This window comes from Notamacropus eugenii, chromosome 2, assembly GCF_028372415.1.
Source record: "Notamacropus eugenii isolate mMacEug1 chromosome 2, mMacEug1.pri_v2, whole genome shotgun sequence".
Lineage (NCBI taxonomy): Eukaryota > Metazoa > Chordata > Mammalia > Diprotodontia > Macropodidae > Notamacropus > Notamacropus eugenii.
Window position 1 is genome coordinate 9,090,716 of NC_092873.1, and position 20,286 is coordinate 9,111,001.

The 20,286-nt window shown below is 37.1% G+C and overlaps 1 protein-coding gene across 1 annotated transcript in view; it reads right to left on the bottom strand.

Moving 5' to 3' along the window:
- Positions 1 to 7,268: 7,268 nt before the first annotated feature.
- LOC140522476 (uncharacterized) overlaps positions 7,269 to 20,286 on the bottom strand; it is a 58,309-nt gene continuing 45,291 nt past the window's right edge. The window contains exons 15-17 of the mRNA XM_072637907.1: positions 19,284 to 20,078; positions 16,616 to 16,765; positions 7,269 to 10,165 (exon numbers count right to left, since the gene is read on the bottom strand). Coding sequence (XP_072494008.1) covers positions 10,049 to 10,165; positions 16,616 to 16,765; positions 19,284 to 20,078 — 1,062 coding nt within the window. The 3' untranslated portion in view covers positions 7,269 to 10,048. The remainder of the gene's footprint in view (positions 10,166 to 16,615; positions 16,766 to 19,283; positions 20,079 to 20,286) is intronic.

Genomic DNA, 20,286 nt, shown 5'->3' on the forward strand with positions numbered 1-20,286 from the left:
ATGTGACATCGGAGACACTGGCACAGGACTGCTCATCATGGGGTGACCACATCACAAAAGGTGTTGTGCTCTGTGAACAAATCTGAATTGAGATAGCTCAAAGGAAACACAGGATACCCAAATTTGTTCACAAATACTCACAAGGACCATTTCTGCCTAAAGTGAGGTAGACCATTGCTAGTCGGAACTGGTATCATCAGCCACAGTCAGACACACTGAATCTGGACTCAAGCACAATGATGTTATTTTGGTCTGCTTTGAGAACAGAGGTCATACATACTGGAAGCATTTTCAGGTTGAGGAAGGATACAGTGGAATTGTTATTGGCAACTGGAAGACGGGTTTAATTTCCAGGAGAGAGGGATAGCTTATGCTACTGGATGTGATCAAAGTTGGTCCCTATATGTACATTCTTGTGGGGATCAATCAAATCCTGGCAATAAGGTGCTGATTGTTTTTGCTGAGAAGCGAATAAAAAAGTCTCTAGGTAACTCAGACCAGATGGAGAAAAGTTCTCGGGTTCAATCTGTATCAGTTTTAGGGAATCTGGGCTAGAGTCTAGACCTATGAATTCAGGGATCGTGGGATAATTGAACACTTACATATAATCGTTGCCATTTCTATTTAATATTTGTCCACTATTTCCCTTTATGAATAGTTCAGAAAAAAAAATGGCTGTTAGGTCAAAGTTTGGCAAACTTTGGGATGGATTACATTATCATGCATGTAGTAGTAGGTACTCTGTTACATTAATTGATAGAGTTTTTATTTAGTATGCCTTTAAAAGAAACAAATAAATCAATTTATTGGGAAATGATTATCAGGGAGATGAGCAAAATCCAGGAAAGCTTCCTGGAGTTTACACCTGTGAAAGTTTCTGAAGGAAGAGAGAGATTTCAATAGATAGCCCGAATGCATACAGAGCAGGACAAAATACAGAGTAAGTGGTAGAGCAGTTTGGCTGAAAAATGAGAGTGAAGACGAGCAGGATGAATTAAGACTGGTCAGACTCCTACTGTCAAGGGTCCTAGAAGGCAGCGCTCCTTCATCTCCTGAACATTTGCTGGAAGGTGTGTTTTTCTGCTGGGTATTGGAAATATTTTTTTTGACTTTGTACATTACCCTATGCCCACCACATTTGAATATCCTTAGACTACATATCAAGATAGCAACACGCCAAGAAAAGGAGGCAAAAGGTGCAAAGAAGGGTGAGAGCAAAAAGCATAACCTATTCTTGAATAAATGAATTTAGGGAGGGAAAACATATGTCTGGGTAAAAGTCAGTAATAAGAACTCCCAGTATAGACTGAGGCCTTCATACCCTCCCTCAAACTTTATGAAAGTAAGAGAATTCTTTGTTTCTTTTTCTTCCTGATTCCAATGAACTCATTTCCTACTATCTATATTTCTGACTTCCTATTGCCTACATTTTTCTTCAGTCACTGTTTGCTGTCAAGAGTGTGAACATTAACAGCCTTTCGAAAGCAGATACATAAGATTGTTTTTTAAAGATGAAGGTTATTACTCATTTTCTTCAATTTGTGTTTTATCTGATAGACACAGCGAATAAATAACCAGAGGTTTCAGGATCAGGGAATGAGAGCGACCAGGGAGTAAGCATCACAGGCAAAATTTGAATTCAGGTCCTCTGCTTCTACAGCCAAGGCAACGTTTCTCCAATGGACCACACTTCATTCCTGTCTACCTAGTTAACATTGGAAAAAAAACTGGTTTACTCATTTTTATTAATGAATATAATGTCTACTCTTGATACCGAGTTCCCAATGGAGTCATGGATTTGTGAATTAAGGATTTGTTAAAAATCATCATCGAAAAGTTCAAGAGCAGTCTGATAAGTTCAAGTATTATTTCCTTAGTGTCTCTGCCTCGGCTTACCTGTATAATTTGTTTGACAATAATTGTCTCATTTTTAAATCTTCAAAAGAAAGCTGGGCATATTTCTGTCTCTCTCTCCCTCAGTACCGTCTTGATATGAGTTTGTCATTCTTGAGAGTTGGGATTCCAGATCTCTTATTGGTTGCTCCATTTGGTTCCTTAGATCAGCATTCTTATTTTCTAATTTGTAATTATAAATATTTATAATTTATTTTCTCTTCATTGTTCTAACTTGTCTGTCTCTGCTGAGTCTAAACCAAACGGAAAACAAAGAATGAAATTAATGAGAAACTGCCCAGTTTTATCGTGGAAATTAACAGATGTCTACTTCTTAGCTTTCACTTTAATTTCAGTCAGGGATTCAGAGACCGATTCTGAATTTCTAAAAATAGATTCGAACTTTGAAAGTATTGATCATAAAGTTCATCTGAATTAAATTTTAACTAAAAGCAACAACAGCCCTATTTCTACAGGAAGTTAGTCATTAGTTTGCACTCTGGTACTTACTCTGGTGCTAGTATTAGGATCATTCCAAAAAACATGTATAATTCCAAAAGTTGTCTTCAACTCCAGAATCTCTGGGAATGCTTACTTTGGGTGTACAACCGGGAAAAATATCCTAAAATTTCATTTACATTGAAATATTTTACAATCGTAGTCGTGGTAAATGAAGTTACCTGGAGGAATGTATGGAGTTCCTTTGGTTTTTCATCAGTTTCCAGCCATGCTCGTTCATCAAGATCATGTTTCTATTCTGTGTCATTTAGCTGCATTTTAGCTTAGGAATTTCCAGATGATGTCTAATAGCAACAACTTCTTCTTCCAGGTGTTTGCTGTCTGCTTCCAACTGGTCACATTTCTTTTGCAAGATTTTCCTGAAAAAAAACCTCTTCTTGAAGATTTTGATCAATTGATCCCAAGTGTTTATAAAATGAAAATGCTGCTTCCAATTGCTGTGTAAGGTATTTAATCTGTATAAAAGAACATTATCAAGTTACACCAATTCAATTTAGGTCTTTCAAACTAAAGACTAATTTTAAACTGATAACATTAAATTATTTTGAATTCAGTTGTAATTAAATGCATCATTCTCTACATATTACAGCTACAAATTGTATTTCCTGAAATGATTACTCAGGTAAAGTGACAAATCAAAAACAAAATTAAGACTGAAATGATAAACCAAGAATTTCTTTGATTAGCTCTGATACTCAGTGTAATCCACATTTCATATTTCATCCCATATTTTCTTCTGTGATCTCTAATTTTCTCATGCATCTTTTTTCCAGCTCTTAATACAGTGCGCAGATATCAATAAAATTCATACTCGAAGGAGATCAATAAATTCTTCACTTATGCCAGGCCTAAGGCAGCAAGACATCTCAAAAGGAATTTGGAAAGACATGAAATTTCCTTTCTCATTCTAATGAGAAGACTGATTCTATGTTGATAAACTTCACTGAGAAATCAAATACATTTATAGCCATTTGAAGGCGACATGGTAGGATTTTGGGTTACAGAGCCAGAGAAAACCAGAGAGGTCTTTCTCAAAACTCAGGTGACAGTACCCAGGGACATCACATTGTTTCTCAGAGCTTCTGTTGTGAAATGGCCGTCTTCCTGCTCCCCAAGTGCTTTAAGGGAATAAACCAACACGCTAAACAGGACTCGATCGTTATTCCTTCAGACCCAGGGGTTAGAGGACAGACTGAAATAAGTGATCAATAAAACATATGCTACCACTGCCTTCCAGAGGACCAATCCTCAGTAAATGTTAAGAAGTTAATTCTTTATGATAAATATTGATGAGAACTGCAAGACAGGAGATATCATCTACGAACATTAATGAGAGTTAAGATAAAATGTTTCTAAGGAGTCACTTGACAGAGAAAAAAAGAGTATTACTATTAGTTAGCATTTAAATAGCACTTTAAGCATTATCAGTGGGATCACATTTGAACACTTGTTTTTCAAAACCTTGCTAGGAGTTTCCCCCAAATCCTGCTGGGAGTTGGGGAAATGGCTCAATATTACCAAATACTAGAATCCTTACAAATTAAGAAATAGTTCAAGATGAATTACTCAACTTATTATTCCTCAAGTTCGAGAAAAATCTTTGCTTCCCTAAAACAGAAGAGCAATGTATAGGCCATACTGCAATGAAGTCAGTTTCACCCACTTCCTGGTGGAATGATATGAAAATCTCCTAAGTATTCGACTCCTTTCTCCTCTTAAAACAACTAAAGTCCTGTTTTCACTTTTAACTCTTTTAACTCAATTACCTTGTATTATGAAGGTTCTTAATCAGCGGTAATCACCTTGCAATCAAATTTCTTTCGTTGTTGTTTTTTTTGGGGAGGGGGGTGATTTTGCCATTTTAAAAGCTCTTAAAGAGCGAGTGCTTTTCAAATTGTTTCTGCTTAGTAGTCATCTTTTTGGGGGGGATATGATTTGGATCTTTAGAAATCCCGAAGAAGTGTCAGAAGAAGTTCAGAAGTTCTAAGAGATCCTGCAATCAGTGCCCCTAAAAGACTTTCTATCATGTGTTTCTTCAAATAGCTTATCTCCCTCTGGTAGCACTCTGATTGCTGGAAAGTTTTTCTTGAGGTCCAATCTAAATTTGTGTCTTTGCACACTTCCATTGATGAGTAGAACAAGTCTAATATTTCTCTCACCTGAGAAAGCTTTTTAATCCTTGAGAAGTACCATTAACACAATATATTTAAATACATTCTATTTGATATAAGTTCCAAGATGGCAGAAGAAGAAAACCTTCTAGCATATAAATCTAGAAAGAAAGTTAGTAGAGTCCAGAATTTTCAGGGAGATTATCAAGTCCCAAGCTTGTTTACTGAGTTGCTAAGAGCAGCAAGAGGTGACTAGGCCTGAAATAGTAATTGTTGTCTTCCTAGCATGGGGAAGATGTAAATCTCAAGGACATTGGTGTCCAATGACCTGGTGCATATTGTAACTATTTCAAAAGGTATATCAAGGGAAGTCATTTTACACAATTCAATATTCAGGATTACCTGATTTTTTAAAGCATTAATTTCTCTACCCATTTCAGAATCAGTTCACTTCACTCCCACCCTGGTCAACAACATCTCCATTTTCATATTCTTTTAATGCCGTCATGGCTGTTTCCAACGCGTCGAAACATCTGTGACAATGAACAGAATAATTAAGTCAATGTCTTCATAGCTTACATATTATACATTTCAAAAGGGTAATTTTTGAACCACTACCTTAAATTATCCTCAATCATAGAGAAGAAAATAAATATAAAAAGAGTTCTTGTCATTACTCAACACATCTGACGATATTTTGGGAAATAAAACCAGAGAAACAGTAGCCTCACCAATGATTTCATCTCTCTTTCAAAAGATATATATTGGTCATCAGCTCTACATTAATGTCACTTCATTTTAGAACACTGCCCACATGATTTCTCGTTATGCTGTCATATTTGTAGAACGAAGGATGCCTTCCAAATAATATAATACAACAATTAAAGGATAAGGAAATTCATTTTGAATAAAAAAAGTTTTACAGTGCTGTGTTGTTTCTTCGTTATTTTCATTGTCGATCCATGTAAATTGGCTGGGGAAGTGTTTAAAGGTCCTAGGCTACAAAACACAAATGATCTCATTTAATGCTATTGGAATACCAAGTTGCATTTAAAATGTTGCTTTAGTGGATGGAATTACAGGTAGTCTCTAACTTGAAAAATCAGATGGATCTCAAACGCTCCTTTGCAAACTGACTTTGTGGAACAGGGGAGGCATTTCTCCCTCCCACTCAGAGGTAGTACTCTTAAAAGCAGTTCAATAAAAGCCCCGCAAAAACTAATTCTATCGTAACACTACTAAATTAAAGTCCTGGAAAATGCAGGACCATTTAGAGATTGTCCTCTCCCACTAATATGGCAACCTCTCGCCTGTGGTAAGAAGCTCTGATACCTCGACAGTGATAGCCTCTTGCCACATTCAATTAAAAGTCATCCACTGGAATTCAGTTACAATGCAATTTGAAAGCATTAAATGCTTACCTTTCAAAATTGTGACAGAATACAGAATTTAGATAGACCGTGGTCGATGCTCTCATTGAAGCAGGATATGAAATAAATGTGCAGATAATGACAATATACAACCACGTGTAAGAGCTTTAGGCGAGTGTAATGGAAATTTCAATGTGAACTCAGATGGGGAAGGTCATTCATTATCAAGTACAGAGATCAGAGTAGGCCCCAGTGAGAAACTGCATTTGGGTGAGGATGAGTGTAGATACCATGGGTAAATATCACAGGCACAGGACAGATTTGGGAAAGCCCAGGGCATGTTTTGAAGCACAGAGAATAGCCCAGTTGAACAGGAGTGTAAAGTGTAGAAGACAGAATAATATAATTGAAGAGAGAAAAGGCACGCTGCTGGCACATCGTGAAGAGCCTTATATCCCAGGTCAAGAAATGCTGTGGGGTCTAGCTCAAAAGTTATATACTTAACTTAGTTTGGCTGATCCCACAAAATTAGAAGAGGCCTTTTACTCCTTCAGTCTCTGACTGCATTTCATTTCGACCATTTTTTTTTTTATTTTTCTAGTTTTTTTTTATTTTTTTTATTTTTATTTTTTTTATTATTAAATTTATTTATTTAACTTTTAACATTCATTTTCACAAAATTTTGGGTTACAAATTTTCTCCCCTTTTATCCCCTCCCCCCCCAAACACCAAGCATTCTAATTGCCCCTATGACCAATCTGCTCTCTCTTCTATCATCCCTCTCTGCCCTTGTCTCCATCTTCTCTTTTGTCCTGTAGGGGCAGATAGCTTTCTATACCCCTTTACCTGTTTTTCTTATTTCCTAGTGGCAAGAACATTACTCGACAGTTGATCCTAACACTTTGAGTTCCAACTTCTCTTCCTCCCTCCCTCCCCACCCCTTCCCTTTGGAAGGCAAGCAATTCAATATAGGCCATATCTGTGTAGTTTTGCAAATGACTTCCATAATAGTTGTGTTGTATAGGACTAACTATATTTCCCTCCATCCTATCCTGTCCCCCATTACTTCTATTCTCTTTTGATCCTATCCCTCCCCATGAGTGTCGACCTCGAATTGCACTCTCCTCCTCATGCCCTGCCTTCTATCATCCCCCCCACCCTGCTTGTCCCCTTATCCCCCACTTTCCTGTATTGTGAGATAGGTTTTCCTACCAAAATGAGTGTGCACTTTATTCTTTTCTTTAGTGGAATGTGATGAGAGTAGACTTCATGTTTTTCTCTCACCTCCCCTCTTTATCCCTCCACTAATGAGTCTTTTGATTGCCTCTTTTATGAGAGATAATTTGCCCCATTCAATTTCTCCCTTTCTCTTCCCAATATATTTCTCTCTCACTGCTTGATTTCATTTTGTTTTAAAGATATGATCCCAACCTATTCAATTCACTCTGTGCACTCTGTCTCTATGTATGTGAGCGTGTGTGCATGTGTAATCCCACCCAGTACCCAGATACTGAAATGTTTCAAGAGTTACAAATATTGTCTTTCTATGTAGGAATGTAAACAGTTCAGCTTTAGTAAGTCCCTTATGACTTCACTTTGCTGTTCACCTTTTCATGGTTCTCTTCATTCTTGTGTTTGAAAGTCAAATTTTCTTTTCAGCTCTGGTCTTTTCATCAAGAATACTTGAAAATCCTCTATTTCATTGAAAGACCATTTTTTCCCCTGAAGTATTATAGTCAGTTTTGCTGGGTAGGTGATTCTTGGTTTTAGTCCTAGTTCCTTTGACTTCTGGAATATACTGTTCCATGCCCTTCGATCCCTTAATGTAGAGGCTGCTAGATCTTGTGTTATCCTGATTGTATTTCCACAATACTTGAATTGTTTCTTTCTAGCTGCCTGCAGTATTTTCTCCTTGACCTGGGAACTCTGGAATTTGGCCACAATGTTCCTAGGAGTTTCTCTTTTTGGATCTCTTTCAGGCGGTGTTCTGTGGATTCCTTGAATATTTATTTTGCCCTCTGATTCTAGAATCTCAGGGCAGTTTTCCTTGATAATTTCATGAAGGATGATGTCTAGGCTCTTCTTTTGATCATGGCTTTCAGGTAGTCCCATAATTTTTAAATTGTCTCTCCTGGATCTATTTTCCAGGTCTGTTGTTTTTCCAACGAGATATTTCACATTATCTTCCATTTTTCCATTCTTCTCTCTTTGTTCTGTGATTTCTTGGTTTTGCATAAAGTCATTAGCCTCCATCTGTGCCATTCTAATTTTGAAAGAACTATTTTCTTCAGTGAGCTTTTGAATCTCCTTTTCCATTTGGCTAATTCTGCTTTTGAAAGCATTCTTCTCCTCATTGGCTTTTTGAACCTCTTTTGCCAATTGAGTTAGGCTAGTTTTTAAGGTGTTAATTTCTTCAACATTTTTTGGGGTCTCCCTTAGCAGGGAGCTGATCTGCTGTTCATGCTTTGACTTCATGTCTCTCATTTCTCTTCCCAGCTTTTCCTCCACCTCTCTAACTTGATTTTCAAAATTCTTTTTGAGCTCTTCCATGGCCTGAGCCCATTGGGTGGGCTGGGACACAGAAGCCTTGATTTCTGTGTCTTTGCCTGATGGTAAGCATTGTTCTTCCTCATCAGAAAGGAAGGGAGGAAATGCCTGTTCGCCAAGAAAGTAACCTTCTATAGTCTTATTTCTTTTCCCTTTTCTGGGCATTTTCCCAGCCAGTGACTTGACCTCTGAATATTTTCCTCACACCCACCTCACCTCCTGATCCTCCCAGCCCGTGTTTGTGGTCTGAGATTCAAATGCTGCTTCCAGCCTCAGGGCTTTTGGCGGGGGCAGGGCTGCTATTCAGTATGAGATTATGATCTGGTGCTGAGATCGGGGCAGGGCCACCTCTCAGGCTCAGTTCCCTCAGGGGGTTTATGCGCAGACCTTCCGCAATGGATTCAAGCTCCCGCCCGCTTGGGGAGCCCCTGTCTGCAGCCGCCTCTCAGCTTCTACCTCCCGGGGGGGGGGCCTGAATTATGGGGGCACCCCACTCCCCTCTCGACCCGCCAAAGAGACTCTCTCACCCACCCCTGTCACCTGTGGGTGGAGGGACTTGTGCGGCCGCTGGAGATCCAGTCCCTGAAGCCTGCTTGGATCTGTTTCTCTCGGTGCCGCAGCCGTGGCCGCAGCAGGTCTGGGCTGGGCTTTGTGTCTGCAGCGCGACGGACCTTTTGCGAGAGGTTTGCAGATCCCTCTGTGGGTGGAGGGACCCGCGTGGCCGCTGGAGATCCTGTCTGTGAAGCCTGCTCGCATCTTTTCCTCTCGGTGCCGCGGCCGCGGCAGGGCTGCACTCAGCTCCCAGTCCCGGCGCCCAGTCCGCAGCGCGAAGGACCCCCCGCGAGAGGTTTGCAGGTCTCTCTGGAACAGAAATCTCCCTCGCTCCAATGTTCTGTGGCCTCTGGGTGCGGAATTTGCCGTGAGTTACTTCCCTGTAGCCATTCTATGGGTTGTGGGTTCAGAGCTATGTGTATGTGCGTCTTTCTACTCCGCCATCTTGGCTCCGCCCCCTCATTTCGACCATTTTAAAGCACTTAATACATTCTCATTTGCACAGCTTATTTGGGTCCCTACATTACCTCTTTGAATAGCCTACAATCACTCACTGTCAAAGCAGGGACTGCACATTAGTAATCGACCCCTGCCAGTCCAGGACCAGCACAGTATTTTATATACAATCGATGTTTGATAATACTTTTTGACTGAATGACAATTGAACAAATTAGGTAAATAATGAAGGAAATAAATTAGGATGGAAAACATAGAGATTTACCATAGAGAAGCATTTGTGTCCAGAAATAGTATACTGAACAAGCGACTGTCAAATGCTGTATAGTATCATTCCACCAAACATACTTTCAGGTACAGGTGCTATGCAGCATTTTACTATAGCTCCAGAGATGCAGGACAGAAGGTTTATTTGTCAGCGGTAAGTTAGTGAAGAAAATGAAAGTGAAAAAAAAAAAAAACCCTTTGTTCACTTAGAATCATCCATGGTGGAATTCTATAAGTGTTAATATACAAAATGAATTTGTACTCAGTATTTAACAAAATAGTGAAGTCCTTGCTTACTTTATGTTTCCTTTGAAAGGCCTGCCAAAAGGGGTCTTACCGATTTAAATCTTCCTCTAATTCATCATTTCTCTTCATTTGTCGTTCTAGAGAATCTTCCAGACATTGCTTCCACTCATTGAGTCTCGTGAATTTTTCCCTTTCAATACGAAGCTTTAAAAAAATTTTACAATGAAAAATATCACAATTGAACTGGCATTTCTCAAAGGGATTCTCTTCATTAACTCTAGCTCCAATTGTAAATATCAATTTAAGCATAGATTGTTGAACCAAAACAAATATGGAAAGATTTGAAAATGATTGATCTTCCTTGACATGACATACATTTCCCGTGATTTCACTACAAACTATTTCTTTTCTTTTGAAATTTAAATCAATGAAAGTTCTGATTTGATTCAATATAGGTATTACTTTTACCAACAATATTCATAAATTTAGGAATGGTTGAAAGGAATAGGAATGAATAGAAAGTGGGCCAAGTTTCCCAACACACCACACCTTGGAGGAACATTGGCCTTTCCTACTTCTCTAGAACCCATGATAATTATCCGTTCAGCTCCACTTCCCCTTTGTGTTGGCACACCTGCCCCATGTTCCAATCATTCCTCTGTTGAAATGACAATGTATGTCTTTGTAAGTAAGGGTGTAAAACAGTTCTGCTAATCTCTTTGTACTGAAATAAGAGAGATGCAACGTGAGTAAATTGACGTTTTCTTTTTCTCCTTGAGTGGTTATCTGTTGTTCCCGATTATGAGCCAGGTGCTCTTTACTCTCTTGCAAAGGAAGACAGAAGTCTGCTCATTGTGGTGAATACCGCATTTCTCCTCTTTGCTTCCACATTTCTCCAATGAATGATTACCACAGCTGCAATTTCTTCATTTCCTATTTCCATTTCATTCATCTATTTATCTGTAACTCTTCCCTTATTTATTTTCTATTTATCTGTGACTTAATTGGTATAGGAAATTCCCAGTCATAACGTTTATAACGTATCAGTACAAATAGGCCCTGCCCTCAACCGACATCTCAGAATCTGCAACTCTCAGAGTTTTACTGAATAACTTAGGGCACCAAAATTATACAAAACTGGCCCAGGTTCATGAAGCCATTTATGTCAACATTGGGATTTCAACCTACGCTTACGTCTGAGGCAAGATCTCTATTCCTAAAATATAGTGCCTTTCTTCATTGCCATAAAATCAGTTATTCCCTCCTTACTAGTCTACTACAACTGCATTCTCAAGAGGTAGAAGTCATACTGGTATCCAAAAACTTTTCTTCTTAGTCTCTGACTTCACTGAAACATAGATCCTCTTTCTCTTCTGTGATTGGTAATTTATTTTCCCTATAAATTATCCTTTCACCCTGTTTCTCTTTCCTCTTCTATCTCATGGAGACCCCTTTGGTCCTGGATCATGACTTCAAGCCGAGGATCAAAGAGTGAGGGAGGTGAGCATTTAATCCCACCTTCTCATTTTACAAAGGAGGAAGCAATCACACTGGTGTTAAATCAGTTGCATACAGTTTAATTAAAAACAAAAGGGCTACTGGGTCTTTCTGTTCTAATTTTGCCCCCACACCAATCTTTCCTACAAAATGCTAAGCCAAGTACTATCAAACATCGTTGTGATCATGTTACTGCCTTACTCAGCAACATGTACAGGAACTTCTATGGGCTATCAGATTGAGGCTTAAATTCTCCGTCTTTTTTTCTCTTATCTCTCACTTCATCACATTTTTCCAACTTTTAATTCTAATTGCTCTACGGCTCCCCTCCTCACACTCCTATGCTTTTTGTATTTTCCTATCGCTCCCTATCCTACTGATCCATCACTTTCTTAGCCTATTGGACTCCATTGCTCTCCTATCCTGCTGATCCCTTCCCAAATCTCGAAGGCAACTCAAAGTTCTCACTTTTCTTCAATGCTTTCCTTACTATTTTGCTGCAATGATCCTTGCCTTCACTGCATTCTTTGAGATTTTTGTCTGCAGCATTCAGTGAATATGCTATTGGGGTAAGTGCCTACATTGAGAATCACCTCTCATTTTAGTTCTTTATTATTTCAGTGTCTACTGGTGATATATTGTATAGGGACCTAGCAGGAATTCACTAAATATTTTCAGGATAATCAACTGCACTATACTCATTTAGAACTATAAACAGAGCAAAAATGGACAAGTCATGAGTTAGTACAGATTTTTTATAAATGAAGAATCCAAGGTTTGAGAGAGAAAAACATTCATAAAAACAAGTTGTATGCCAAGAGACTGAGCCAGGACGTAAAATTTTGAAAGTTCACCCTCCTATATATGCTATCAATAATGTATATACATATATACAGATGTATAGATGTGTGTACGCATATATAAAATTCAGATATTTGGCAATTTTTCTTCCACTAGAGTTGCTACTTCAGCAAATTTGCACTGGGAACTTCTTGTGTTAAAAATAGGGGTGGATAATACCATCTGTTCTAACCTCCACCTCTAGTGATCTCTCCTTTTCATAAATACTTACGTTTACCATTCACTTAGTAGTTGTTTATATGCTACGTTGTATTAAACATGAAATTCCTTTATTTGGCATTGGTATGCTAGAGAGACTGAAAATTCTTCAAGGAGAAAATGCATGTCTTATACATAGCTTTTGCTACCTGCTCAGAACCTCTCATAGTGGAATTCACATAATGAATATTCACTAGTTAATGAGGTAAATTTTGAACAAGGAAGAAATTGTAATTTGACTGAATTTTTACAGAGCAAAAACTTGGATGATCTGGGAAATTAGACTAGAAATGGGTGCTAGTTTGCCCTGAATACCATTTACATGAGGCAATTTGTACTGACAAAGAGGGACTCTAACTTATTTCTTCCTTACGTTACTTTCAAGGGCTCAGTCCACACCTAGTTTCTGGACTGGAGCCTAAAACCAAAAGGTTTGGAAGGGTAATATTTTAATCGATGTGTTCCACAAATAATGTGAGAGAAATGAAGAGAATGAGGGATAGGGGAGTTAATTGGGGAAAAAAAAGTTGTTTCACTCTCGTACTGGTTTCTGAAACCTAGAAAAATGTCTCAAGCGTCAAATGCCAGAGTAAAGAAGTTTTTCTAAGAATGAGATTGGACCTTGTAATAATTTCATAGCTAAGGGAAGTATACTGAAATTAACGAGGTTAAAAGAACGCTTTTGGAAAATTAGGAGGTGGATACGAAAATGGGGGAGGCAGTGGTTATTTGTATGAAAATGACAATGGTCTTTTGTTTTCAGTGTAGCGAAACTAGCATTTAGTCAGTGTCTAATGTGTGCAAGGAACAAAGGCCATAAAGTTGAGTGATTTGCAATTATGATCTCATTTGATTCGCACAACAACCCTGGGAGGTAGGTGCTATTATCAACCCCATTTCATGTTTGAGAATACTGAAAAGATCAAGTGACTTGCCTAAGATCACACAGAGAGCATCTGAGGCTATATCTGTAATAAGATCTTTCTCAGCCCAGACTCAAGATTTTATCCATAATTGCTGAAAATCCCCTTCAAGCTGAGAAACATCTCATCATACAAAATTCTCTTTTTGATCACTTTGCCTTAGATTTCCCTTGATTTACCACTTATGATGGGTACTAGTTTGAAAATATGTTTGAGGAATGTCAGAAATATCCACTTCTAAACAGGCATAATGATGAATAGCACACATAACTACATATAAATATGGGAAAGCAAATGAAACAGGAGAAAGGCATTTGACACTAATAATGGAAACCCGTTAGGGGAATTTGACTGTGTTGCTATTCTATGCGTAACCTCCCCTTCACTGTAATAATTTCTAATAATAATAACAACAATAATTTTTTTTTTTTACTGAATTTATATGTGGCCATTGCAGGCTCTGGGAAATCGAAAATATATAAAAAACCAGAATAGACAAACTCAAGGTGCTTTCGTACAAATATTACCTTGAGTCAATTTTCATTTTCACTACATTTTCAGCCTAGGCAAAGCCAAGAAATGAACATATAGTTTTGTCCTTCTTGTTCTTCCACTAGTAATACTACTATTATTACCAGTACCACTACTACTTCTACTAGAAGTACTACTACCAAATCTATTACAACTACTACTACTACTTTTGCTACTACAATAATAACAATTACTCTACTGCCAACATCCTGTGAAAAGGAATTTCTATGGAAAATAAGGAAGCATGAATACTCCCTGTCCTCAAGGAACTCCATTATAATTGGGTAAAAAACAATGAGATAAAGCAATTGATTTTTTGATAAGAAATGCGATCACCATAGGACAATCCATATGTAATTAAATACCAGATTTTGTGGTATCAGATGAAAAGTGTATTTGAGGAGATTCAGGAATCAACAGGGGTGAAAAGCCCAAAAAGCATTATGGCAAAAGAATCATACTTTTGTAATTCAAAAACATCTTGAATGTGAAGAGTAGAAAGGTTTTGAATAGGTAGCACAGATGAGGAAGTGTAACTAAACAAGAAGAGTACCTAAACAAGATGGAGGTATGGAGGTGGAAATCCACAAGGTGAGATCAGATTGATTAAGTTAGGGAATATTAATGAAAGCATTCATCTAATTACTTCAACTTCAATTTATCCTTTCCATGTACAATTTCTGTATGTACAAAATGTGAAGAAATAGCATTTTCTTGTTATTCAAGGAGTAGTTTGAACAGAAAGAAACAAAGAATTTGTACTTGACAGTGCTGTTTGGGGGATTAAATGAGAAAATGAAGGTCAAGGTGTTTCTAAAAATCAAGTATGATAGAAATGATTGAGCTATTATTGGTCGTGGGAGAAACACCTCTTCTCTTTGCATAAGGACAGATAAACCAAATAGTCAACCACAGAAAGAGTGAATATAAGTATTAAAATTTACGTGTACAGATTTTGGAAGTTGTAGTTGTAATTCTAAGTCAACGGAAATTACAGGCACAGTGTTCAGAAAATTGACAAAACTGGTAAAATGAGAAAGCAGCAATTCCCCAAACCACTAGGTAGTAGCTAAGAAAGAGAAGGGTAGAGAAGTGGAATGGGCTAGGTACTCAAGAGATAGCAGGCAAAGAATATAGCAGTCTCTGGGTTGATAAACTCAAGGACCCCTACCTTCTGGGATAAGAACTCACTGTTCGAGAAAATTGCTGGGAAAACTGGATAACAATGTCGTGGAAACTAAGCATAGACCAATTCCTGACACCATTCACAAGAATGAATGGGTACATGATCTAGGGATAAAGATTGATACCACAGACAAGGTGAAGGAGGAAGGAATAGTGTATTTATCAGATTTATGGAGAAGGGAAGAGTTTTTGACTAAAGGAAAGACAGTAAGCATTATGAAGGGAAAGGTGAATAATTGTGATTGCATTAAGCTGAAAAGTTTTTGCACAAGCAGACCCAATGCAATCAAGATTCGGAGGGATGTAGTACATTGTAGTTAATGTTGGGGATAAAGGCCTCATTGATAGAGTATATAGAGAACTGAGTCAAATGTACCAGAATACAAGTCATTCCCCAATTGATAAATGGTAAAAGGATATGAACAAACAATTTTCAGAGGAAGAAATTAAAGATACCTATAATCATAGAAGAAATGCTCTCGACCACTTTTGATGAGAGACATGCAAATCAAAACAACTCTGAGGTACCACAACACACCTATTAGACTGGCAAACATGACAGAACAGGAAAATGATAAATGTTGGAGAGGATGTGGGAGAGTTGGAACACTAATTCATTGTTTGTGGAGCTGTGAGCTCATCCAACCATTCTGGAGAGCGCTTTGGAACTATGCTGAAAGGGCTACAAAAATGTGCATACCCCTTCACCCAGGAATATACAGCAATATGACTGTATTCCCAAGAGATAATAAAAATGAGAAAGGGCCCCACATGTACAAAAATATTTATAGCATCACTCTTTGTAGTGGCCAAAAACTGAAAATCAAGGGGGTGCCCATCAATTGGGGAATGGCTGAAGACATTATGGTATATGAATATCATGGAATACTATTGCACTATAAGAAATGATGAGCAAGATGACTTCAGAGAAGCCTGGAAATATTTACATGGTTTGATGCTGAGCAAGAGGAGCAGCACCAGCAGAACTTTGTGCACAGCAACCACCAAAGTGTGCAAGAGCTTTTTCTGGTAGACTTCGATAGTCACAGAAAAAAAAAAAATTCCTAATGATGCCCTAAGGCAAAATGCTTTCCACATACAGGGAAAGAACTATCGAATTCAATCGCAGAATTTAACAGATCATTTCTGTATGTGTGTGAGTGTGTGTGTGTGTGTGTGTGTGTGTGTATTATATTTTGGTTTGTTATATGATTTCTCCCATTTATTTTAGTTCCTCTACACAGCATGACTATAGTGAAAATGTACTCAGTAGGAATGTATATGTAGATTCTATATAGAAGTGTACGGCTCTTGGGGTGGGAAAAAAATCTAAGTTTTGTCGTAGTGATTGGAGAATATTAAAACTAAATATATTGCTTAAAAATGTGAAATGTCACACTGAATATACTTTCCACTCATTTGTTTCCAGAACAAATTACTGATCTTTTTGCATACGTACTTGACTTTTGGTTTCATCTACTTCCTTCTTTAGTTTTTCCTTATCTTCATAATCAATTTCATTAAATGATGTGACTTGTTGTGAAACTCCTGTCAGGAACTGATAATTGCAGGAAACAGGTGATTCTCGCTGAAGATTTCTTACTCTAGCCTGACAGAAATATGTCCAAATTACTAATATTACAGATTTCATAAAGCAACATTAGCTCGTGTAAAATAAATATAAATTTAAAATTCAAATCAAAAGTCTATATAATTTTGCATGCAACTTAATTTCTTCAGTATATTCATAATTATCAACGATTGAAAGACAGAAATCTCTTAGGGATTAAGAAAACAACCTCATTTTGCAGGTGAGAAAAACTAAACTCCAAAGAGGTTTAATGAGTAACCAAGGTCCTAAAGGTAGACGTTTAGAGAGAAAAGGATTGAAACTTGGCTCCTGGGGCAGCAAAGTTGTTTGGATTATACCACTCAACTTCCATTTAGCACGGAGCAAATGAGATCTCCCTCAGAAGACTCCTCAGAAATTACTACAGTCAGCCTGCTTTCCCCATTATGTCTTAATTGACAAGAATGAGACCACCTCCAAAGCTATCTAGGGACTAAAACATTTTACGTGAAATTCCCATGCAAAGTAAAGGAAACAGGAGGGAAGAATGTACACTTTTTTATACTTGGTAGAAAACTTAAAGGTTTCCCATTCCATTTTTCGGAAAAGTTGACTACCTTATTTCTGTGTGCCAGTCCGTAGAAGAAAGACATCTACAAGAAAAGGTTGTGCTTTCTTTCCTCTCATGGTTTACGCTGGAGAGTGAACATCGGCACTGATATGCTTGTCAGGCTTGGTAAAAGCACTTCACATGCCCAAAGCCAAAATGTCAACAACAAATGTGGCCGCTAGGTACTATTCACATCTTCAACAGTCTTTGCTTAGCCTGCGAGGAAGTTGCTTACTCTATTCAGATAGGAGTTACACTCCTGGTTTCAGTGAATGGAGAAAAAAGAGGAAACTCTGGAAAATATGCCAGTTCTCCACGCTATGTGTACATAGCATGTTAGAAGTACAGAGTTTTGGACATACAGACGTATTCATCCGTTCACATATATGTATATGTAGATATCCACACAGAAAAACACAACCGTATGTGTATAGAATGATATACTGCAACAATTCCTCTCCTTTTTCACTACAGAGCAAGGGGAATTATTGAATAAATTATGAAAACCAAATGAAGCCAAAAATCAAAAGAAGCCAAATGTTTTTTTCTAATTAGACAAGATGAAGTACTTTGTAAAAGTAAATTTTAGTAGAGTCTCATCAAATTTTTTGAAGAAAACATAAGGCTAAAAGAAGACAATGTAAAGTTCAGAGAGTAAAATTGGCACAATTCACTGAATTTCTACAAGTAAACTATATTCTATTATGGAATGACTAGATAAAATTTTAAATTTTTTAGATGAAATCATTACCCAGGACAATACATGGTAGAATTCACCCTCATTGCATATATGAAAAATCACAGATAATGAGATTTGCTATTAGACTGTATAAATTATTCATATTAAGGAACTAAAATGAGTGATTCCAGAACCGGCAACTTTGGAAACTGAGCAAGACTTGTTAGTCCAACCACAAAAAAAAAAAAAAAAAAAAAAAACAGAGATGAAAAAATAGTGGAGTACAATTAAAAAATAAGATTAGTAACTGAAAAATTAACGCTTAATGAAGAATCATAATGTTTCTGAATAGAAGCACTGTCTTAAATTTAAAAGAAAAGTAGTGGCTCGACTACGGAATTTCACTACAACTAAAATCCAATCGTTAATGTTTCAAAAATTAGTTCAAAAGTGTCTAAATTGAAACTAGTTAGACAGATGAGTATGTTTAAATTTTAATGAAACTCGTAAAGAGAATATTGCACAGTTATCTCATAAGAGATTTCATACTTGAAATGTAATATTGTTCCTAGCATTATGTTGGAAGACTTTTCTTAAGTTGCAGCATTTGAAAAAATTTGTTCCATTTCAATGTTGAAATGGAATAATAGAAAAATTAATGAAATAAAAATTTATCTTTATTTAGACACTAGAGATTTCCTATACAAATATTTATTAAGCCAAATGTCATGGACAACATAATTTCTTGAAGCAAAACGTGTTGTTACCTAAAAGAAGAATTTGTAAATTATTTTTATACTTATAGCTTTTATACTATTATTTTATATTTAAAATTGCTTTCAACTGTTTGCTTTATTACTTATATTGTATTACAGTACATTTTATTTTCATTTTTGTATTCATTTGATCTTAAAAGTTATTATATTACTTGTTCTGTTTATCATATCGTGGATTCTCACTCTCAATTCTTATATATCAGAATTTGTACAATGAAAGATAATAGCATCACCAGCCTGTCGAATATTCAAATTCCTAAGATATCTTGATAAAAATTAACTTGAATTTCATTTCAAAAAGACTAAAACTTATCCAAGTAAAATACTTCAAGAGCGAACCCTCTTGCGGCCTTCTCATTTTCATATTTCCATGTTTGCTCTCTTAAGTGGTTCCATTCACGCATTAACTAATACTTTACTGCTCTCTTCTACTATAAGAGCTTGTTTATCAATATCAGCATAAGCTTTATTGAAGAGATCAATAAATTGCACCTGGGCATCACGAATTTGCTTTTCATGAAATATGATTTTCTTCTGTGTGTCTTCAAGCTCTTGCTGCAGCACCGTATTTTCACTCTGGATTTGGCCTAATCTTTCCTGGAGAGATTCATTTTCCAAACTGTATCTGTTGACTTTTTCCTTTAACACTTGATTTGTTTCTTCAAGTTCCTTTGCCTTCTCTTCAGCATGGTTCAGTTCTCTTTGTGTGTTTTCTACAATGTATGTCTTTTCTGTGAGGGATTCCTGGACATGGTCTAGCTCATTTTCTAAACTCTTGGCTCTACTTTCAGTCTTAGAGAGTTTTTCAGAAAGGACAGCGTTATCCTCTCTTAGACTCAACCAATCACGGTTTAGTTTGTCCTTTAAATGAAGCCACTTATCTCTTTCCCCCTCAAAGGAATCCTCAAGGGCTAATTTTGATAACTCATATTCGCGACCAACTTCAATCAACCTGGACGCGTATGATGCCCTATCGTCCTGTAGTTTTTCAATGTTTTGTTCTGCATTCTGCAGTTTAGAGTTCAGCGTGGCATTCTCAGCTTTCAGAACGTGTACTCGTCGACGGCACTGAAATCCGATTTTTCTTAACGCTTCTCTGTTCCATTGTAATTCCTGTTGAAGCTCCTCAATCATTTCTTTCAAAGCTTCAGTTTCTTCTGTGTGGTGCTTTCTGGTGTGCTGATAGTTAATTTTTACTGTGTGTAATTCCACTTGGTGCATGGCACCATACTCTGCGATTTCCTTTGTTTTCTGCAGGTATTTTTCCTTTACATTCCTAAGAGAAACCTAAACATAAGAAAAAGAAAAAAAATTTTATTCAAAATAAAATTATTTATTGTGATATTTCCATAAAAATTCAAAATAGACACCAAGGGTCCCAGAAGCATAGTGTATTCAGAGAAAAGCTAACTGAGGGAGTTTCACCTATTTCCTATTTCTGTCAATTTGAGCAAAGAACAGGACTTAAAACTACATCGTCAATCGGAAGATTTGG